This window comes from Poeciliopsis prolifica, unplaced genomic scaffold (genome assembly GCF_027474105.1).
Source record: "Poeciliopsis prolifica strain line A6 unplaced genomic scaffold, Auburn_PproV2 SCAFFOLD026, whole genome shotgun sequence".
NCBI classification, from domain to species: Eukaryota; Metazoa; Chordata; class Actinopteri; order Cyprinodontiformes; family Poeciliidae; genus Poeciliopsis; species Poeciliopsis prolifica.
This window is the reverse complement of record NW_026562401.1, coordinates 639,430-663,271: the sequence shown is the minus strand read 5'-3', so window position 1 is coordinate 663,271 and position 23,842 is coordinate 639,430. Positions and strand designations below refer to the sequence as shown.

At 38.2% G+C, this 23,842-nt stretch overlaps 1 protein-coding gene and 1 long non-coding RNA gene across 16 annotated transcripts in view; both read right to left on the bottom strand.

Annotated features, from left to right (window-relative positions):
* Positions 1 to 19,249, bottom strand: part of LOC129371571 (titin homolog) — a 38,116-nt gene extending 18,867 nt beyond the window's left edge. For 3 of the 15 annotated variants that reach the window (XM_055048213.1, XM_055048214.1, XM_055048215.1), the window contains exons 1-9: positions 13,378 to 13,586; positions 4,030 to 5,417; positions 2,893 to 3,171; positions 2,691 to 2,795; positions 2,480 to 2,598; positions 1,459 to 1,677; positions 1,194 to 1,281; positions 689 to 841; positions 231 to 328 (exon numbers count right to left, since the gene is read on the bottom strand). In XM_055048213.1, coding sequence (XP_054904188.1) covers positions 231 to 328; positions 689 to 841; positions 1,194 to 1,281; positions 1,459 to 1,677; positions 2,480 to 2,598; positions 2,691 to 2,795; positions 2,893 to 3,171; positions 4,030 to 5,417; position 13,378 — 2,450 coding nt within the window. In that variant the 5' untranslated portion in view covers positions 13,379 to 13,586. Of the gene's footprint in view, positions 1 to 230; positions 329 to 688; positions 842 to 1,193; positions 1,282 to 1,458; positions 1,678 to 2,479; positions 2,599 to 2,690; positions 2,796 to 2,892; positions 3,172 to 4,029; positions 5,418 to 13,373; positions 13,587 to 15,184; positions 15,294 to 18,735 lie in introns of those variants that run through there. The other 12 variants (XM_055048220.1, XM_055048221.1, XM_055048222.1 and 9 more) reach the window with 9 other exon arrangements.
* A 2,357-nt stretch (positions 19,250 to 21,606) lies between these two features.
* Positions 21,607 to 23,425, bottom strand: LOC129371573 (uncharacterized). Its single transcript, XR_008607162.1, has 3 exons — positions 23,090 to 23,425; positions 22,424 to 22,514; positions 21,607 to 22,261 (listed from the first exon to the last, which is right to left on the bottom strand). It is a non-coding gene; the product is annotated as an uncharacterized LOC129371573 (long non-coding RNA).
* Between the last annotated feature and the right edge of the window lie 417 nt (positions 23,426 to 23,842).

Below are 23,842 nucleotides of genomic sequence, written 5' to 3'. Positions count from 1 at the left end.
TAATGAACGTATAAATGAGTTTAACTTTTCAATTATTTTACTGAGATGCAACCAAATGTTAAGGGCTACTGTTTAGACTTCGATGATGAGAATAGCTTTTCCTAAATACTCATCAACATGAGTCTTAAATTACTGTGGCTCAGTAGCCTATTTTCTATCTAGACTATACAGAGAAGCTGAGAATTATCCTTTGCTGCCGGACAAAGCAGTGAAGAGAAACTTTTCTCTACCTGAAGAAAGTATGATGCTCAACGCAAACTTTCCAAAGTTTCTTTGAGGCTTTGTAGTTGGGCAGCTTGAAGCCAATGGTGCTCTCATACTGCTCTTGCTGCAGGGGAAGAAACAAGTCAAAATCAAGAGACACTGCCAACAACCGATTACAAAAATTGTTTTAGTTGAACTAAAGTTTACATTTATGTGTGCATCTCAAAAGTATTTGCCTTTGTAGATATTTAAGCATCAACTTTAATACAACAAATACAATCACGTCATTAAAATAATAGCATTTTAGCTTAACAAAACGATAACCATAGTTTAAGTGTAATGGTGAAAAGTGTAATGGTGAAAAAATGGATGAGAAAACTAAGAATATACAGTTAACCTTAGTGGGCCTAATAAATTAAGGTACTCAGAATTAGTAAAAATGTTGAGAACAGACTTAAAATCAAAATGATTGCCTGAGGTTTACCTCTGACGCTCTGATTTTGATAAAGAAGCTGCTCCGTTTGTAAGAAATTTTAAGCACTTTGGGCCACGGGAAACGATTAATCCTCAGCTTGTCTTTGTAAACCATCAGACCACTGGAGCAAACACCCAGTGTGATGTCAACACCATCGAGATCCTGCACGCATGAAGAAAAATGTCAATAAGTATCATGGCTCTTCATATCTCTTCATATTTTCAGAAAACAGTCAGAAGGGGGCACTCTTTCTTTCTTAATTAATGTTGTCTGAGGTCATGGGGTTTGAAACATTATAATCCTTTCTTTTTATCTCAGAGGGTTATGGCATCAATTTTGTTATTAAATCTTAATGATGCAAAACGTTACTGCTGCTGCAAAATATTAGCAAGATTCTTAAACAGGAAAAAGGAAAAGCAGAAAAAAATCTCTGTCATAAGTTTATTTGCAAAGCATTACAACAACAAACTGGAAAAAACTTTTTTTAAAATGTTGAATTTGGAAAATTACCCACCTTGGCTTGGTGCAGGTCAACTCCATACATTGCAAGTTTCTTGGCATTTTCCAGAAACAGCAAATCTGCTTGGGCTGGACTCATTGACCTTCACATAAAAAGAGAAACATTTTCAAATATTTTTAAAGAAGACTCATTCAAAGGTTAAAAATGTTCACCTTTCATTTGAGCAAAAATAAGCTTACGCATACTTAATAACCACAATGAAAATGATCTGCTGACAATTTTTTTTTCTTCAAATCTTTGTCCATGGCCCTTTAATGACCTGTAAGTGCGGTGCAGCTCCATCACTTTCTCCTCTAGCTCCTTGCTCTGTCCGGGCGCCAGGTTCAGATCTTTAACATAGTCTGTCCCATGAACTTCCGGGTCATATTCTCCCAGCTCGGACTGGGCCGTGTAGGAGCCCAGCAGGGACAGGGTGACAAAGGAGCAAGGAAGAACACCTTGCATAATGTCCTTCCTGAGCTGGAGACACAGAAAATATCTGCAAAAGAAAGAAAGAGACGAGTTAGTATGTATATTTACATGGGATAACAGTGTTTTCAAACAGCAATGAAAAATGAAAACAGAAAAAAAATAGCTGACAGAGACAGTCCATCATTTTTGAGGTGAGTTTAAAAGCTAATATCTTTCTTCCAGTAAATATCCCATGACACTTTTGTTCAGAAAAAAATCAGATGAGTCCCAGAAGTTGAAGCCATCAGCTAATATATCAATACTGATATATTTAAACAGCACCAATGTAAAAAATAAAAAATAAAAAAAAACCATCAGCAACTAAAGCTAATTTTAAGACCTTTCAAATTATTGTCACATTTAAATAGGATGATTATTTACACAGACATCAATGGTGTGTTAATAGGATAGTTTTGTAACAAAAGACAAAAATTAAAAAACATGACAACCAAATGACACTTTAAAGGTTCTTAAAATTAGCATTTGCATAGACAATTAGGATGTTTTCAGATTGTAGTTGTTTAAGATGGTAGAAATCCCCTTTGGTCTTGACTTCTCCCGAACAAGCTGTTAGCCGGATCTCTATCAACTGATCTGGATTCATACGAAAATAAAATGCTACGAAAGTTATCTACTGCAGGTAAGATATCAGATTGCTAATAACCTTTCAACAAACCCTCAGTTCAAAGGTCATTAACCATCCCTTTAATGTCATCCCTCTCCGGTCGACTTCTGAAAGATTACTTTTCCTTAAAGTTGTATAACTTCACCGGAAAAGTTAAAGTTGTACAACTTGAACTTGTTCATTAAAGTTGTACATTTGCATATACCTGGTGAGGTCTTCTGTAAGCTGTGCTGGATCAGGAGGGTAGAACTTCACATTGAATGTAAACTCATAGACGCCGCCTGACACCTGTTTCCGGATCTCTTTGACGGGTTCCAACCATGTCTGTAAATGAAGAAAACCAACCACAAGCCCTGGTGAGTCTCAGCGCAGTGTCTTCCTCTGTTTTTTATTAAACAAATAAAAATGTTGCTCACCTTGCTGGTTGGGGTTTCCCAGATCGCCAGGCCAAAGTAATCCTTCTCCAGGAGGTTGACATGGTCACACACTTTAGTTAAAAGCTCCTGACCTTTAGCATGCTTCTATTGATGTGGACATAACAGAGATTCTTCAGTCTGTATAACCATACAACATTATGTAAGCATTAGTGAACTAGGTGTAAATTGGTGTATTTCTTACATCAAGTTCACACTCAAACAGAGTGTCATCCAGTAAGGTGACTTTGCACTGCATGGCTTTTGGACGTTTGAGGCTTTTATCCTCCTCTGCCTTCTTTTCTGTCTTCTTTTGTTTTGGAGGTTTCTCCTTCTTTGTCTTCTCTGTTTTTTTGTCTTCTGCCTTGGTCACCTCCTGCTGTTCTGTTGGCTCCTCCTTCTTTTCTCTGCCCTCCTTTATTCCTTCTTCTACTTCGGGCTCTTTCTTTATCTCCAGTTCTTCCTTTTGCTCCTCTGGAGCAGGCTGATTGGTTTAAAATGAAACATGAGAAAAAGCATGTCAAATTTGATCAGGCTTTACAAAACGTGCAATGTGAATGGAAAACATTTACTTCATAATTACATTTCCCAACAAGAGACCAGATTTTTATAATAAACATAATCATCAGTTGATGAATAAAGTTGTTTACTGGTATCTAAATAGCTGCTAATTTAACATGACTTAACATGGGTCTGTATGACACATTGTGCTTTGGGAGTGGGCAAGTTACCAGTAACATGCTATTAAAAAGGTCTTAAAAACGTAACAAATCAATATATTTCTGACAGAAAAAAAAAAGATAAAGATGTACTCAGGGATAACAAGAATCAGATTCTAGCCTGAATCTGCTTCAGGCAAGAACATTTTAACATTTGGTAAATGTTCTGGCACAAAAGAAGCCTTTTATTGGTTCCTTTTTTTACTGACTGCTTAAGAGTCTCAAGGTTGAAAACTAAACCAGAAATGCATAGAAACAGGTGGGAGAGGGGGAGACTTTGCTACTCCATGCAGACCAGTGAGATCTAGCACACTATCTGCCATCTCATTTAAAGCTGGATGAGTGAAAATTTCTGCAGTTTCAGAGCCAGGACTTTTAAAACTTTGGTATAACTTGACACCAGTAATCCCCCCGATGCTTCCACCCCCCCGATGCTTCCACCCAGTGCCCTCCTCCTGATTGTTCTGCACCACATTTAAGTCTTAAGGAACATTGATGCTTCCTGTGAGGCTGGTGTTTTCCATGGGTTTTACAGTATGTATGTGAGTCTCTGGTATAGGTTAGAGTAACAGTAACTATGTCACAGGAGCTCAGTGATAATCAGGCTCCCAGGTTTGTCTCACCTGTGTCTCAGCGCTGCTTACTGACTGATGATCTCCAGCCTGTTCTGTGTCCAACTCAAGTTTTAGTTCTGGCTCTAGAGCCGCAATAGGCGCTTTCACTTCCTCCTCACTTGGCTTGTTCTCCTCTTTGTCTTCCTTCTTTCCTTTCTTTCCCTTCTCCCTTTTCTTTCCTTTTTCCTCTTCCTTCTGCTGCTTTTCTTCTGTCTTTTCCTGCTCTTTCTCTGTCTCCTCCAAGTGTTTCAACGTTTCCTCTTGTTTCTCCTGTTTTGGTTTGTCGTCTTCTTTCTTTTTTTCCTGATCTTCTTTAGCTTTTTCGTCCTCCTTCTTTTTTGTCTTTTCCTCTTTAGATTTTTCTTCTTCCTTTTTTGTTTTCTCTTCTTTTGCTTTTTCCTCCTCCTTCTTCTTTATCTTTTCCTCTTTAGCCTTTTCCTCTTCCTTTTTTTTAGCCTTTTCCTCTTCCTTCTTTTTCAACTTTTCAGCCTCTCTGGCTTTTTCTTCTTCTCTCTTTTTAGCTTTCTCCTCTTCTCTCTTCCTTACCCTCTCTTCTTCCTCTGCTTTTCTTTTGGCTTTTTCCTCTTCTTTTTTCTTCAGCTTTTCCTCCTTTTCTTTTTTCTTAGCTTCCTTCTTGTCTACCTTGCCTTCTTCTTTCTTTACAGCTTCTGTGCCCTTCTCTTTAATCTGAGTGGTCTGCTTTTTTTCTTCTTTTTTCTCTGCTTTTGCTTCCTCCTTTTCAACAGTTGTCTTTATCTTTTCATCCTTTTGCCCCTCTGGCTTGCCGGACTTTTCTTCCTCCTTTTTTGTCTCGTCCTTTTTCACTTTGCCTTCATCCTTTTCCTCTGCTTTCTTCTTAGCTTCTTTCTTTTTCTTTTTACTGCCTTTCTTCTCAACCTTTTCTTCCACCTTTTTCTCCTCTTTTTGTTCTATTTTCTTTTCTTCCGTCTTTTTAACTTCTTTGACTTCTGATTTTTCCTCTACTATTTTGGACTCCTTGTCCTCACTCTTCACCTCTTCCACATTCTCTTCCTCAGCGTCGTCAGCCTTCTCTTTGTCTGCCTTTTCGTCACTGGCTCTCTCGGCCTCAAAGCCCTCACCGTCCGAGCACTGAGAGCGCCGCTTAAGGAAGGAGGAGAAGAGGCGTGAGAGGCCTTTGCCGGCAGAGGTCCTGGTCCGAGGTTTGAGCTGCTCCTCCTCTGGGGATGCAGCTACGTCCGCAGGCCCAGGCTCAGCAGGCTGCTCCTGGGCCTTCTTGCTCGACTGCTCCCCCTCCTGCTCAGTTGCGGTCGTTTCCTGTTGCACAGATTCGGCTTCTGGTGGTGCGTGGCTGCTCTTCTGCTTGCCCTCAGTGTCGGCCTCGTTCACAGCACTTGCCTCTGTTGTCATGGTAGCCACTGGGAAGGAGAGCAGAGGGGAGTCAGAGATTGAAAAAGGTCACAGTGCAGCACAGTGTGTGACACTGTGCTGGTGGTAATTACTAAAGTGCAACAAACAAGATATTATAGCTACATGAGGAAAACTTACACAAGTGTTCTGAATAGAGGTGCAACAAAAACAAAACTGGCTACTGACTGATATGCTGGTCAGTAACCAAAACGTCAGTCAGGTTAAAAGCTACAACTGGGCTTCACTGAGAACAACACTCTTCAGCGTGGAGGTTGTTGCTGAGTGAAGACCGAAAGTGTGATATTTCCACTGTTACTGAGGTGTTTCCAAAACTGTCAAAAGAATCACAAAAAGGAAGCTGCATTGGCGGCATATTCTTGGCTGCTTCAACGCAAAGTTGGGCTTCAGCAGGTAAAAGGAAGACGCTTTTAACAATGAAATTGTTCCATTAATAATTACTATGAGCATTGCTGCTATCCACTCTAAATTAATCCTGTTGGACAAAAATGATGTACTATATTTTGGTTGTGCTAATACTTTGTTTCATAAAGTAAATTAAATCAATACGTTTATTTGTCCCTGCCTGTATTTTCTCAGAGAGGCAGATTACCTATTTAACTTTAAGCTGTTTTTGAGAAGTTATATTCTACGGTAAACATTTTTTTCCGAGACTCAAAATTTTAACAAAAATTAAAAAAAGAAAACATTTGTTACTTCAACAGAAATAGAAAATAAAAAATGGAAAAAAATCCTGGCACATAATATTTTTTCTTTGTCCTTAAATAGTTGTGAATCTAAATATTAATGATCATTCTCAAGCATGCTCTAGAATTCAATTTAAGTGAATAAAACCCTGTTTTAGACCCAATTTCAATTTATTTTGGTTCTGATTTCCAGTTTGGCCACTCCAAAATATTTATTAGCACCCAATTATGTTATTTGTTTAACTAATAAAACCAGAAGCACACCATTCTAAAAAGTATTTCTGTCATAAAATGGCCAAAAGAAAATTGATTTTGTTAAGGTTCTATTAACAGTCGGAGCAATAACAACTGAAACTGTGAAACAAAACTCAAGTTTATCTTGACACCAACACAAGAACGGTTCATCACAATCACCAAAGCTCAGAGATGAGAACTGTGGGAAAAACTTCAGTTTCATTTCATTTTGCAGCAGAAGATGAATTCATTTTTAAATCTTTATACGCATCTTGCAAGGAGTGCCTATGTGTATGGATGGTGCTATGTATAGATATATTCATTACATAAGGCATATGTTGCTATTAAATTATATTTACCCAGAAACTCTAGTCTGCTGTCATCTACACTACTGTTCAAATTTCATTACAGACTCCTTTTTTCAGCAAATATGAAGCAAACTGTGACCCATAATTTACAATCTAGCACTGACAACATGCACAACCCATCAGCTCATCACACAATAGGCCTCCTTGTTGGAAGCTGAGCCAACATGGAGTTCTGATGGCCTATCACGGACTCATTAAATCGCCCAAACACAAAGAAGGTATTCTGCTCAAGATCTGCCTATTAGCGCCGCCTGGCTCATCTTCAGTAGGCCTGACTGGCTCTTTCTATCGCAACACACCCATTCTGATCTGGGAAACAAATACTCTGCATACAGTAACAAAGCATTTGAAAGTATATAGATGAAATTTGTACAAAACAATGATATACAGAAAAGTCTTTGACCCATTGCAGATGTCTTCTGTTTTTGGTTTAATGTCACATTTAGATTTTTCAGATCGATCTAATTTTAATGTTACAGAAATAATGTGAGTAAACCTCAAAAGTAAATTTTTCACTATGATTTTATTTATCAACACAAAAAGCTAAATAAAAGTAATTCCCCATACCTGGTAATGCCAGCATTTGCAGCACCAAGTATTTGTAATAAGAGAAGACTCGGCTTTCACAATCGCTCTAAAAGGATTTCAACTTTCTCTTAATCGCAATATTCTTTGAAATCGGCACCGGTAAAGGGACTAAGAGTGCCACAGACCTTAGACAGATCCAATCAATCCAATTTAAATCCAGACTTTGACTAGGCCACCCATTAAGCATTGGACTTGTTAGTGGGCTTCAGATCCTTGCTCTGCTGCATAGATAAGGTATGATTGAGCTTAAGGTCACACATTGACACTGGAACAGTCTTCTTAAGAAATTTTTTTGTTCTATCCGTTACAGCAAGTTCTCCAAAACCTCAAATATAAAAACTAACACAAAATATCTTTTTTATCTTCAGTCCACAAAATAGTTTCTTACTCTTGGGATCATCACAATATTTCTTTGTCTCTTTTCAAATGCTGAATTGTGAAACATAGAAACTAAGTGCCAGTGGGGACTGTAGTGCATAAGATGTGTCTCCTTTCACTTTTTGTGTCCTAATTTGTAGATAATGGCTCTCACTGTGGTGAGATATTTTGGACACTATATTGTCAGAGTCTATTTAGATAATTTAATTTTAAACAGATCTGGAAGTGATCAAACCTGGCGTGTGACCAATGAAACTGAACTCAGCTTTACCAAATGTATGTTTAGTCATAGATAATTCAAGGAAAAGTATGTTTTTCTCATGTGACCAGGATAATTTTGCTAAATGTTTTCCCTCAATAAATGAAATCCATTAAAAACAGGCTTTTTTTCCATTTACTGTTTTTATCTGATATGATTTAAAATTTCACAAAAACACAAACCAAATATCTGTAAAGAAGTCAAATAAATACTATTCCACAGCACTAATAATTTGTCTTATTGATTCTGAGTGAATCACAGTTTTATGAACTAATAAGCTGCAGAGGGTTGATGCATTTTGCAGATTCATAAAAATGAGTCAGACTTGATATTTTTAGAAACTTGCTGATTAAATCACCCAGCAGGCTAACATACACTCCAGATATTACACAACTACCCAATGTTTCAGTTACAGGGCCTCCACCGTTCAATCGATTCACTTTGATATGACAATTATCGTGTCTCGCCACTGTCTAACTGGTGAATAATGCTTTTGTCTCTTTGAAATGTCCTATGAAGAAGTGTGGGGGGTAGCAGACAAGGCCGATCCTCCAGATGTACAGGGCCGCCCAAAATGGTGCATCCCAGATCACTACAACATACACTTCCCACTGGCACGCCAGGACAGGAGGAGGGGGGGCAATCAAACAGACCAAATCCTCTTTAGCCCTCCCATTGTTTGTGTCCAGTGACCAATAACTGTGCCGCACTCTATTACTAATCCACTCTGCCCTTCCCCCAACAGGACCCTCACCACCACCTCCACTCCATAGGTCTGTTCCCTGGGTCACCACGCACACACAGACGCGCACACCTTTATGCATCGATGCCCACGGCCTCCTACGGGTGTCTTAATACTCCGTCATCTCAATTCTCAGTGTCAGGAAACAGACACGCTCCTAATGGACCAGCTGAGCTTGTGTCTGCTGCCTCCTCCATTTTGTGTTAGCCCATTTAACATCTCTGCCATCGGCCAGCTGAGCAGGGCTGGCCCACGTCAGAACCCACGTTAGACGGCGGCGACGGCGGAGGGTTTCCCAATACACCATCAATCTTTCGTAATGTGACAAATAACACCCGTACTTTAATGGGAGAGGAAGGAATAGTAATGAAATGTCGGATTTTTTTAAGAAAAACGACGGCCCTCAATAACACACAATTAGAGCCTGTAATAAAATGAATTATAGATGAAGTAGACCACCCTCCAAGCAAGAGTGAGATCACAGAGAGCCTGATCAGACTAGAGATCCTCAGTGATTTGATGTTTAGGTTACTATTCATTTGAACTGGCTGTTTCTTTTTTCATTTATGCAAAATCTAGGTACTTATGTTTTCAATCAAAGTTTAGTTGTAGAGCAATTTTAATAGAAACCAGCGTAACACAAAAAGCTTTGCTTAAAAACAGATGGAGGAACATAAAAAAAAACAGACTAGAAATCTCAAAGTTTTTTTTGTATTTTATTTTTTTTTTTATCATAATAGATTAATTCCTTAAAAAAGGAATTGTGGAATGGTAATAATGCGATGATAAATCAAATAAAAACAATACAAATGTGTCTAAAGACATAAAAAACCTAAAACATAAACTATAGACCATACACATAAAAACAAAAATAAAAAATATCTAAATCTAAAATAATGGCAAGTACAATATGATAAAATGTTTAAGTTTGAAAATAAAAGTAGCTAACTTTGTCAGTTATTAATAAACCAATTCCCAAATAAACTTAATGTTTTTGTAAACCCAACATATTTTGTCTGGCATAAGGAAACCAAAACTATTAACTGAGACACTTCAGCTCTCATTTACACCTTGTGGATCAAAATCGGAGGGGCGGGGATGAAGAAGAGCTCGCAGAAAGAGGAGGAGGCAACAGTTTAAAAATAGCGACATGTGCCCAAGATGCTGGGACTCATTAGTTGGCCCAGCTCATATCTATTTTTGTTCACGCCTTGCTTCACATAACACGCATATGCACATGTGCAAACATGTGTGCACAGAGGCAAGAGCTCGCACAGCATTTACATCCTCATTTTTAAGAGAGCTGAAACTGATCCATTTAATTTTCTTTTGCACATTTATACTCATCTTTCCTAAAATAACCTGGTCACATATTAAAAGGAGTTCTCAATAAAATAGAAGTACATAGAAGTGAACATAAAGAAAGCATGTTTCCTGGATACTGAGAGCAGGCTTAAGGAATTAGAAGGAGTTTAGAGTTAATCAGCCCTCAAGTGACCAAGTGAGATTATCTTCTTCTACCTGGCTGCAATATCCATCTCACCGTCTCCATTGAATCTTTTTGTCTTCCTTTGCAAGTGTGTGTGTATTGATGAAAATAGTGACACGTTGTGCTGAGTCGTGGTTTTATGTAAAGCCCCACCTGGCTGGAAAAAAATATGCAGTCATGTGACTCAACACTAATATGTCAGCCTCAGGCCACTCTTAGTAAACAGGGAATGCAGGCCAGTGCATAAAGCGGACTCTGCAACAAACTAATGGCATATTTTGTCAACACCCAACCTTGACCTCCAACATCATAATTTTACTTCTTCAGGTTTCAGAAAAGGTTCATGGTAAGTGCTATAAATATATTCAGTTGAATCTGGGCAATGTACATGCACCAGGTTGATAGATTTATAGTCCAAAATTAAAAAAAAAAAAGAACACTAGTTTTGAAGTAGTGAAAGCAAATATCTTTTATTTGTTCTTTGTAATTAACCTGTCAATCAAAGTAGCTCATTACCATGAGCGTGGTACATTGTGGCCACAGCTGGGACAGGCTGATAGAAGAGAGGCTGCCATTCAATCGGCTCTGCTGAGCCATCTGACCAGTACCAAGAGGGAAGGCGGGTGAAGTGCTCTGCCCAAGGACACAACGGCAAAGTGACTGAGACAGACAGAACTGGGATTTGAACTGGCAATCCACCAGTAACAGGATGAACCACTATCCCTTGAGCCATTACTGCTGCTTTTCTCATTGACTGTTGTTGTGATCCACAGTTTAGCCTATTGGTGCATTAAATTATGAGAGATTATCACACCTGATAAAATGAAAATATGCAAGTGGCCTCCAACCGGAAGATAAAACCATATTTTCAAGTAACTTCTTGAAAATTATTTAATTGCTTTATTCATTGGCTATCAAAAAAGTTAAAGCTTAAATAGGCTTAGGTTGCTATGATATTCACACTGCATAATAACCTTCAGTTGGAATAGCACTAAATATTAAATAAAAATGGTCTAACATTGATCACTGCAGATAATCACCAGTCACCCTTGTGACTCTGCAAGGGCAATTGTTTTCAGGTAATGGATAAATAGATGAATGGATAACATGATCTGATTTCTTTTAAAGAAAACAATATTCAGACTGCAGCTAACTATAGTTTTAAATCAGTGTTTTCCGAATAAGAGTGATGTCTGGTGCACCTTTTGTTTCCAGGTCATGACTGTGTTTTTGGTGCTTTTCTGGCAGCCAAATGTGCCTCTCCATCTTGCAAGCTTGGAGAAAGTATAGTAGCTTTATTTCAACCAACTGACAATGTGCAGGAACATGTAGGGGAGGGGCAGCCAATTGCCATATCAACCTTTTATTGAGAATCCATATTAAAATGAAAATTTTTTGACATCAATGTGTATAGCTTGTCATCAAGAAAGCTTTGAATTGAAGAATGGTTCAGTTAGATAAGCCTTGCAGAAAGAATCCTTTTTGCATGTCAAACAACCAAAATTGCAAAACTACAAACTCGTATAGAGGCAAAATAACCAGATCAATTCAAAAATATGTAGAAAAAATTTAAGATCAAAGAGCAATGCGCAGCACACATCTTCTGTAAACCGAAGACAGAAATCTTTGCCCAGGTCTTTGTCTCAAAACGATCAATACACACAGTTGATCTGTGAGCAGGATGTTGTAACATGAAACGGCATGGGAAAAGAGTGAAGCAGCATGATTGATTTAGTGTGGCTTCACTGAAAGCAATTTAAAAGCCATTCTGAGCATCAAACTCAGGCAAAAGTGCAATCAGCTAATAGCAGAGAGATAAAAAAAAAGTGAACATTAGTGAAAGCTCTTAAAAGCAGAGCTCAAAGGAAGGTGCCTTATGAACTTGGTGCCTAGCTTAAATTTGCATCTTTCATTCAGAAAGAAGAGTAGAACTGAATGATGTGTGGATTTCTGTCCTGTTTGGATCTGCTCATGGAACAGAGTAGTATGCCTAACTGTACGAATGCATCATAACTCCCAAAAGAGGATTACACCAGCAAGCCCTTCTGGGACCTTAATGACCTCACTCTGTCACAGCAGAGCCGAAAACATTGTTCAACATCGCCTCAGGTGCTTCCTGTGTGCCTACACCACCAGATTCACCAAAAGGAGATCCTACCAGGGCGTCATCACTAGGGTGTTTTAGGTTCTGTTTACTTCTGCTGTTTATAAAAAACAATCTAATAAATAAAAAACTTCCTCGTCCTGTAGCATTAACTGTGCCTCATCTCCCCATGCGTCACATCTGCAGCTCCTCACGAAAGATTATATGACTATATATATTCATCCGTATCATCGATGGAGATGAGGCTTATTGGATGAGATGCGGTTGAGCGCGTTAAATGTAGGGAGAGCTCCACGGACACCAACACAGTCTTCACAAACTGCCGCCCTTTTTTTTCAGCTGAGGTGGGTATTTTTAACCCCTGCATTCCTCAGGGAGGCAAAATCAAGGCAGGTCAAGCAGAAAGAAAACAAATGCAAAGCATCAGTGGGAGGGGGAAACACCCTGATAACATCTGAACATTGTGGATGCACGTCACAGATACAAGTGTATTAATTCCATGTAGTGAATTTCTATAGATTCATGTCATCTTTAGGCATTTTACAAGACAAACGCATCTAATCCATGTCCAGGAATAAACCAGTCTAGTCATATGTGAGAGTCAAACTTCACAAATTTCTTCATCATATATCATTGATGAAGAGTCCTCTTTAAATTCTCGTGTTTGTGGCACGTCCATTCATTTTTATACACACAACTCGCACATGCAAAACAAAAACAACACCGCTGCCTCCGCCAGGAGGGACTACTTTTAACTAAAGATGCTGCAAGAAGACTGCTGCTGGGGGTCTACATTCGAACGAAATAGGTTATATAACTTTAATTGCACTAAATATTTTTTATTTTTATTTTAGGAAGATGTCTGAATGTCGTGACAGAGTCTAAAAACAGAGCATCGTTTTTTTTCCGCAGCTTGTTTTTTTTTTTCTTTTTTTTTTTTGTCTTTTTTTCTGAATTAAAACGCAACATAGTAGCCGGGGCAGTGTCGGCGCCGGGTATTTAAAAAAAAAATCTGTTTACGAAAAAAATGGCGCCGAACGTACAACAAAACAAACACCCACTCAAACGCACCCACCTTACACCTTAAATTGGGCTTACCTACTCTGAGTTTAGCATCAAGGGAGACACAAAAAAAAGGGCCCAAAAATATCCGATAATTTCCCGGTATATATTCCTGACGTTCAGGGGAGTAACGATGTTTCGCAGCGACACATGCTTTGTTGTGCTGAAGGTGTCCTGATGCTCGTAAAGGGGCGGAGTCTCTGGCTCAGTCAGAGCAGCAGAAGGTGGGCGCAACTTTCATGCAGTCCTGCATTTGCCAGTGGACGTCAGTCGGTGCAGCAGAGTTTGAAAAGGAAGGCGATCGATACTCTCAAGGGCTATTTGAAATGCTTGTGTCTGTGACTGTGTTGCGCGGTAGCCATAAAGTAGCTAAAGAGAGCAATTATTAACAGAGTTCAGTGTGCAGTCTTGCACTTTTATGAATCTAGGCACCCAACCAAACCCCAACCACACTGTTTAACTTAGCTGTTAGAATTAGTTGATATTTTTCCTAAGTTGCATGTCAAAACAAATGATTTTCTCTTTAAGATCGTGTGATGAAAATTTAAGTTTTTCATTTTTGATTTTTAGAAGTAAATCACGGTTATCAGAAATAGTTCCCTTACCAATAGAGGACCCGTGTCGTATTTCCATGAGTTCAGAGATAAACATACAGAGTACAAAAAATAATCAGTTACGGCACTAACTATTTTAGCCATTAAAAATGAGTCACCTTTGTACCAAAAATAAAAATTGCTATACAAATGGATGTTAACATTCTACATTTTCACAAGGGACTGCTTGACGTTTGCACAACTTTGTGTTGAAACAGTAAAATTACTTTGCATCAAGCAGCCTCATCATCTGATTTTGAGGCTGTCCAGACAACTTTCCAAATATTTTTCCAGAACTGGAAAAGCAAAGGAATTGCCACCTTCAATTTCACCACACAAATGAGAGTCTGTGGCAACATTTGAAAGTTTACTCTACTCTTGGTAAACTCAAAGACTGATGAGTGCAGCCAATGAGGTGGACTGAAACTAGTCAATTTGCCCAGAAAATGATGCCAAATGTAAACCTATTTAGTATATAATTACATATGCCGTTTATCAACATTCACACACAGATGCAAACTAGCTCAAACTATAATCTGGTACAGTGCATAAAATGGTGGCATTTATGTATGAGCTGCACAATGTCCCCTTTTAAATAAAGTTTATTATTATAAAAATGCATAAATGTTACTTGAATAATACTAAACATATTATATTATTCTAACATTTCAATGACAGCATGGCTCGGATTTGCCATTCATTGGCAATGCCTGGATTCTACTGGATAATAATTAGGAAAAGCAGTGAATGGAACCAGCATGCTCTCAAATTCCAATTAAAATGTTACATTAACATATTTTGTAACAAATGTAAATTGGATAATGCAATACTAATTTGATTATTTAAAATCTAAAGAATTTTAATGGCAGAGGTTGAATACCCACCAAAATCTCTTTTCATAGCGCAATAAGAGGTACTGAAACTGAAATATTTTGGGAGATATAAGGAAATAAGAAATGTGTCAGGAAAACTGTTACGCTAACACGCCATCATTCAAAATGAAGCACATGTGCCTGAGCAAACACACACACACACACTAGCCCGCCACGGTCCCCACCCATCTGCCTGACCCCATTAGGGACATACGGCTTATAGGCAGAGTGGGTAAGAGGGGGTTGTGGAGGAAAAGAGGGTTTATTATTCTCTTAATCACAAGGGGCACAGCACCATCGTTTTTTTTTTTTTTTTGTCTCAAATAGCCAAACTTCTGTCAATTATAGTCAGTCCCGATTGATTGAAAAAGAATGAGCTTACCGGGTTAAATGTTATTCCATCAATCCAATAACTCTTATTGCTGTGAACTTGACAGCAGGCTTCACGGGACAGTGAGGAAACCAAACCAAGAGAAACTATGTCGATTGTTATCTGTTAGACTTTGATCACACAGCAAACTTACTATACACACAGCCTGCCAAACAGCAATGTTAAACATTTACAAAAGGAAATTTAAAAAAAAACATGGGGGAAGGCCACAAACACGAAGGCATATTTTATAGAAGTTTTTTGGTAGGATCTGCTTCCTTTTGCTTTAGTTTTTGGATCTGAAAAGCAAGCAGGTAAAACAAACAAAGAGGAAGCCTTCAGTTGCTTGGAAACCCCTGCTTGTCCCTGTGACTACACTGCAAGGAGCAGGTGTTTAGCTGGACCCAGGAGAGGGAGCAGAGACAGAAAGCACAGGGGAGGAGAGCAGCAGCAGCAGCACTTTACAGACCCACTGTCCCCTGAGACAGTGACAGCCTGGAACCACAGACAGCGAGACGACCCACTCCTCAAAACACACTCACACTATGGACACACCCAAAAAAAAAAAAAAAAAAAACACTGACACAAACAACTCTGCCTCCTTGTTCTCTGCTGTTCAAAAGGCAAAACACATGATGGTGCAGTGCATTACTCCAGCTGGGTGCTTGGGGGTTATGTTTGATTCGAACATCTTTATCCCTCTCCTGGCAGGGCCACTCAGTGATTACATAACGACCCCATCGCAGTGCTTCCGCTCACTACGTCTCTCTCCCTTTGACTATCAAAACTGCATCTAGGTACAGATCCCCTCACACACGACTGCATTGCCACGTCTCCAAGTCTTATGTAAAACAGCGTGCCCAGCTTTCAAACCAGCTTTAAATATAAAATCACATTGCATGTACGGGAGGCATGGTTGCAGGGGTTTTATTCGTGCTGAGCTCTCAGGAACACCAAGCGGGACGGAGGGGTAGCCGTGTATTAATATTCATAGTGCACCATTATGTTATGAAAAATTTATGAATTGGGAATGGTTTGTGCCTCTACATTTTATTTCCTTCAAGCATGCATTTTTCCATCAGCTCCAATTCTCGAGCTCATATAGTTAAAGCACAAGAAAATTTAGAAAATTACAAATCACTTTTGAATATTCAGATTTTTGCAGGTAAAACAAAAATGCTATTTGCATGCACTAAAAACATTCATTTGGATCTGGGATTTCAAATGCCGTTTAAAACACTTTGTCAAGACCTGGGACTCAAAGTGTGGTACACAAATAATTCTTGCAGAGATTCTAGGCCATCTGAACGTTTGCTGAATTGTGTTCAGCAGGATTATTGCTGTCCTGGCCAAACTGGTCCACACTGCCATCTGGTGGATAAAATAAATACAGCATCGAGGCAATCGTAAAAACTCTACACTGTATTTGAATTCAAATGTAACTGAACCCAAAAGTCTACTTCTCAAACAACTAAATGAAAATTGATGAAAGAAGTGAATAAAGAAACATGCTATTTCATAAACCAAAGTTGTGTACAACAGATAAAATTAAATTAAAAACAATGTAAGTGCATCAACAAAAACTGACAATAAAATTGTGGCAATAAGTGCTTAATAAAACACAAAGGTTTACATCTTTTTCAAAGTGCCTAAAGAATAAGAAAAAAAAGTCAAAGAAGCAAAATGTTCCACAGTTTTGGAGCCACACACTGAATCACAGCATGGCCCTCAGTTTTTAGCCTTGCAGAAGAAACAATCAATACATCCTGGGCCTGGGACTGAAGGTCACAACCAGCAGTACGTTTGGTTAAAGGTTGGCTTTAATGTGTCAAGTTTTCAAACCTGAAACTTCAAAAGGGAACTTCCAATATTATTGGACATCTTGTTCAGTGGCAATGAATAAATAAAATGTGCTGTTTTGACAGTATAACAACAAAATAGAAAGGTACTTCTGTTGTACTAGTTTTTAAATGTAGTCAAATATGGCTGCGCAACAGAAGGACAGCATTTAATAGGCAACAATGGTGCTAAACGCCACATTGATGATATGATACACAATAAATAAAACCAAAATATGTAGTGTTGATGTCTTTCTACTCTCCGTTCATTGTTTTGGCATTGAAACAACTTAGCTGCATTGCAATGCAGTTTGCTAAGAACTCAAATGTTTCAGTATCCTTAAACAATCCTCCACAGATTAGCACTATACTATGTACAGTGTAACTGGCATACAGAGCATGAATACATTGTGCATATATTTTTTTTATATTACTGATGCGTCAATAGGGGTTTTACCACCCACTATTTATTTTGTGTTTTCTTTCAGGTCTGTACTCTTTGAATTCATGCCACAGTGTGAAACATGAGATCGGGAGACCTATCTCATAACAAGGATCATGAGTCACTTGGAATAAATCTAAATATTCAAAGAAGTTGTGCTGAAGAGGAAATCTCAAGAGCATCATGATTCCAACTACTAAGACCTCATTGTGTACTGCCAAGCACAAACCGCAGACCCTACTGTCTCCAAAAACCTGTGCTTAGAAAAAAATTATGTCATTCGTAATGCATAATAATCCTGAGATGGAATATCTATTTGTAGGTGATGCTGCTCGACTCCAGGAATTTCTCACAAAAGGGCTTTATCCAAATAAATCTTAGTCGAGAGATTGACAGGAAAACTAAACCTTCAGGGAATCTTTTAGTTGGTACAGTAAGTGTTTGAGTTTGCAAAGTAAAACTGCCCAACATTTCTCTTCTTCCTTACTTGCTTTAGAATAACAAATTGGACCCATTTTCTTCTGCTTGGCTTTGGAATAGTGTGTTATGTGTTCCCAGTGCAGTGGCATACATAAAAATAAAAGCTATATTGGGATTTCTGGGCTTAACTTGCCTTTTGTAAAACCCTGCTATTATTCTCAAACAACAGCTGCTTGACGATGTACTTTACCAGGAATTAACTGATTGGGGATTCCACATCAGGTCAACTATGTTTTATCAGTGAAGTGTAATGGACTCTATGAGCATGTGTTCCCAATAGATAAAGTCGTGTTTGCGCTCAGAGGCCTCGGGGAGACACTGCCACAGCACCCCTCCCATGGTTGGTTCAGCTGGCGGCTGAACTTACAGCTGGTTGACAGAAACTGTTCAATTATTTTACCGCCAAGCTTTCCTGGTCATTTTTGCTTGACATCTTGCTCAAATTGATCTTGAAAGTTGGCAAAACAAACAAAAAAAAAGTCCCAAAAGGAAGATAGTGTTCCTTTCTATAATGAGAATACAACATAGTTCAGTAGAAGACATTAATTATAGTGGATAACTGCTCTAATTAAGGTATGCTACAGGAATAACAATGCAATTTAAAACCGAGTATGTATGACTTTAAAGAAGAGTTTTAAATTCTAATGAAATGCTTAACACTTGAGGAAAGTTTAACACAAATATTGTCTGATATTTATATTCCCAAGTTAAGGCAACAGTATATGATCATGTAATATTAGACTGCGACACAAGCAACAATAGCACAAGAGCTCATTAAAACTTGATTTATATTTGGTACTCACATATTTCATGTTTAGCCGGTCATCACACATTGTGTTGGCAGCCCCGGTGAGAAGACCACAAAGAAACAGAGAAACAGTGTATCAGATCATGAGAAACAAGTATTTATTTGAGTTAACAAAACATGCAGGTTAAATGGAAACAAACAAATTTATTTAAAATGTATGTCATTACAGAAATCTCACAGCAGATTTAAGAACTATTTAGTTCTTTCCTCCAGGCGCGCAGCTTCTTTATGTTTGGATTTCTATGTATTTAGGGCCCAGATATCAGAATCCAACCAGCTTTATCGTGCATTTCTTGACATTATTATGTCATTGCTTTAATCCAAGCCCCCTGCTTATTTCTTTTCCCCACAGTCTGGCGCCACAAATACTCCTGACCTGGTTGTGTTTGACATAATCCCATAGCGCAAGCTCCACGGACTGAACTCTAAGCGAACTACTGCCGTGTATATGGAAACCAGAAAACGGGAGCTTGCTGCGCACAAGGTGTGCAATAACAACACAGGCGTCCCGGAAGACAAGTCATACCTGAGTTGATAGGTGGCTCCCGTGTGGGCTCTCCCCACCTTTATTCCATGTCATGATCCTGCTGCTCGCCTTTGGGTCAACTCAGAAACTCATCGATCGGGTTTCCACAGAGAGCGAGAGAGAGGCGGTGACGCAGCTGCAATGACGAAGCACTTGCTGGGGATGGGTGGAGATCAGATCAGAAGGTGGAAGCTCTGCCCAAAAAAAAAAGTGGCTCAGGATGCTGGGTGGTCTATTCAGTACCCATAGTGATCCTTCTAAAAAAAAAAGTCTTCATGCTTGTGCGTGAAAATACTGAGTTTAATACGTCGGGTGAGTCTGCGCCTTCATTCAAACAGACACGAGATTCAGCCTCAACAATCAGCAAACTAATGTCAGTGAATTTCAGTGCATAATAAACCTAAGGTCAGGTTATTCCTGCGGAGACCACCGGCACCTTGAACTCGTGTCAGCAAATAAAAAAAATATACTTACGGACTTTATTCCTAGTTCCACATGAGGGCGCTGTTTAGCTCTTTCACTGTGGCTTTTGTATCACAACTTTAGAGTGCACAAGATGTTTTAAAAACGTGATATTTGGAACTATGTCATTTAGATGGATAAAAGCTTTGTTTGGCATAGCTATCCCAAAGTTATCTAAAGCCCTTTCCAGAATGCTTACAAAACTATTCACACTTAATCAGACTGTTTAATACAGAGTAGTGAGGATATTTGACACCTTCACAGACCAACTGTACTCAAGAAGGACTCTCTCTATAAATTAGTTGAGTTCTAAACAGCCGGTTGCTCTGGATTTTATTTAGTGGTATCAAAGTAAAAGGGGTTGAACACGCAACAGCTAAAGATCAAAGACTACAACGAAACGCATCACGAGCACGGTTAAAGACGCAGGACTGAGAAACTAACGGGGTAAAGCTACAAATCAGCAGAAGAGTCACATGTCCGCAACTCCTTGGCATTCAGTGTTACATTTCCACAGCATTTTTTTTTAATCATTCCCAGGAAAAAAATTAAAATGAAACTTTAAGTCATAAAACGTAAAAACCTGGAATATGCATGCCACACTTTTTATATCTCAGTTTTTTTGAATAGTTAAAATCATGAGCCATGTTTCTTTTACCCTTCATAACTGTTTTGAAACTCATTTAATCTTGAAAAAGTAGGAACAAATTATAAGAATAAATGCATGGTTTTACAGTATAATAAGCTGAAAAATATTATTATTATTATTATTTCTTATTTGTTTCTCTTTAGAGCCAAAAGACCAAACTTATAGTTGTTTTCACAAACAAAAGCCATTATTCTGTTACTGTTATCAGATATGAAAAGCTCATTGAACTGTGTTCATAGTTCAGACAGAAACTGCAGAAACTGCCTATTTAGTTTTACATAATAACTTTGTTAATATATTAATATTTTTCTTATTGTGTGTGAAGCTGGTGCATTTATCTACCTGACTGGTATCAATTTATATTCTCATGGGGCCTTCCAGCCAGCAGGAGGAGGACCTCCTACACTGAAAAAAATAAGTCATTGGATGAACATAAAAAAATTATGGAAAGTATTTCCACCTGATTACTTTGCTTTATTTCAGCACCATGTACTTGTGTTACTCTTATTTAAAGCAAATGTGTTAGGTCAACCTAATTTATTAAGATTATTCCAATGTAAAGCAAATGTGTTGGCTCAACTTGTTACAATGGTGATTCAATGGGTGATTCTAAATCAAACATGTTGGCTCAACGTAATATATTGTGGTTATTCTTATATAAATTAAATGAGTTGGCAAAACATAATTCATTAAGGTTGTTCTAATTTAAACCAAATATGTTGGCTTAACCAGAATTATGGTAATGCAACGGATGATTGTAAATCAAATGAGTTGGCTCAACTCCATTCATTAAGGTTATTCAAATTCAAATGAAATGTGTTGACTCAACATATGTTTTAAAGGTTCCTTTAACTCAGTTGCTATAGTGTGACCCAGTGTAATGTAATAGAGCCAGCCCAACTAATCTGCAATGTTTAGGACCAAATCATTGATGTAACTTCATTAAGATGAATGTAAATCTAGTTGAAACCACCTTATTTTACAGTTGTACCTTCACACTACTTGATTCAGTAGGTCCAACTCACTAAAAGTAAGTTAGCTCAACAAATATGCTTCATGCTAAAAGACAGCTAGTTAATCATGTGGAAATCCTTTCCATTATTTCATGATGTTAGTTCAAAGACATTTTTTCAAGCGTTAATCAAGCATTTTAAGATAGCACTAGGTGAAAGTGTAGGAAGAACACTCAACAATTAGAAAAGGTACAACACAATTGTATTTGCAGAATTGTTATACATCGTTTTTTTACACAGCACAAAACACAGCTGAGTTGGACATTGAAATAAAAAAACAACTACAAAAAGGTTACAGTTTCATTTCCCAGCCAATTCTTTACAACATAAAACATGTCAGTATAGTTGCTCAACTTAGAGAACTGTAACAATATAAATCTTTTCTACTGCAGTCTTTAAACACTGATTTTCCATATGAAACTTAACTCAACTTAGCGGCGAGTTTCATATTGAGAACTTGTGCTTTCTTTGATAAGTTCTTTCCATCCAATTTCATTATTATTTTCTGTATTACTTCAAAGGTATGCTTGAGTTACTGAGCAAGTTGAGTGCTGAACGCACTAAACTTGAGGGTAGCTCAAGTTTAGCTTTGTACACTACATATGGCTCTGCAGACTTTTTTCGCACAGAATGTACCTAACATGGTGCGGCGATAAATGTAAACTTGAGGGTAGCTCAAGTTTAGTGCGTAGATTAGTCCCAGCAGCATCACTATTGCAGAAGATACACTGCCCAAGCTGTTCATAACTTCCACCTCCTCCAAGACAATCCCAACATCCAGATGTGCATCGGCAGCCTCTGCACCCTCTGCTCAAATGACGAATCCGAGGACAGTCTCGGCTTTGGCCATTTCTGCACATTCATCGACGTCCTAAGGGAGTTAGGGAAGGGTATTGGGGGGGAGACAATTCACATGTAATTAAATAAATAAATTAGACTGACATTGATTGAGTCACTCATGGACCTTAGTTGGTGAAAGTATTTTAACAACTCTTAGGAGTTCTATTGTAAACACAAAGAGAATTTAACATACCATGTACTCCCTCACCAGCTTCTCTGGATCTTCATTTAGGTACACACAGACCTTTGAGGATGCACTCTCATCTGCCCTCAGCAGTGTCATCCTAAATATGCAGATCAAAAAACAATGAGAACAATCTCAAAACTCCAGCAGTATAGGTTCACACACTTGAAAGCATAGCTGCATTCAAAGGAAGTCACAACAAAAGTGATCAGTGGCTTGCAGTCTGTTTGAAAGATATTTAAAATTGTTAGTATCCCTTCATTATGCCATGACTAAAATGGAGTTTAACATCTTATTTAAACATCTAACTGAAGCTGTTAGAGGTTTAAATAAAGACATGAATATATCACCAAAGAAATATGTGAAAAGTACAGAATGGTCAACACAGTCTATATCCTTCTACTTAAATGAATATGCAAAGCATTCCATGTCTTACAAGTACATAGACAGTCTATGTGTGGGCATGGATAACGTCGCATATGCCGGTGTTTAAGTGTAAAATGTTTTAACAGGTCATATCTACGAGACAGAGAGAGACTACACTCCTTACATTTCCACATCCCCACGCAAATAAAGACAAATAAAACAGACTGGCCAAATAAATGTTTAGCTGAACCCTAGCTTTATAAGCTCTCTAACACTACATTCAGTCACTTTAGATCTGGCAAAACTTACTATTAGCCACTGAAATCTATAACTTGATAGCCGATGAGCCCCTTGACCAGAACTTAAGCAGGTGGATTACAGACAGGTGATCAGGTGATGTTCTGAAAGAGATCAGATATATTTTCAGCCATTAAAATATGCAATTCATACTGAACTGAGTTGTATCTTTTAGTACAAGTCCCTTGAATGCCTCATGAATATAACCACTGGACACATGCAAGCACGTATGTGCAGAACAGCGGTGAATTGAACATGGTAGAAAGCAATAGTAACAAAGGTCAAAATGAGCACAAACAATCAACACAAAAAAACATCAACATTTCAAAATTAAACCAATGAACTTCAATATTGTTTCTGAGCTACAATTATTTGGGGACAACAAAGAATAAACCAATGAATCCCAACATCTTTACAGCAGAGGAATATGTATTTTAAAGAAAAAAAATAGAAAGCTCAAGTCTGTAATAATGGATAATCCATTGAGAGTTTTAGCCTGACAAAATATACTAGAAATCCATAACTAACAGGTATTTTAGGAACATTTAACAAAGCTCAGAAAGCAATGCTTTCTGCAGGTTTCACCGACTGAAATGTAGGACTTTTTATTACCATAATTAATTAAGAATCTCGATGATGATAGAAAGGTACCAAAGTGTGTATCTACATTTACCTCCATAGTAACATTACTGAAATAGAATTAAAATAGTTAGAAATAGACTGATGCCAGATCCGTGTGTTAAAAATCCACTAAACCTCCAGGGA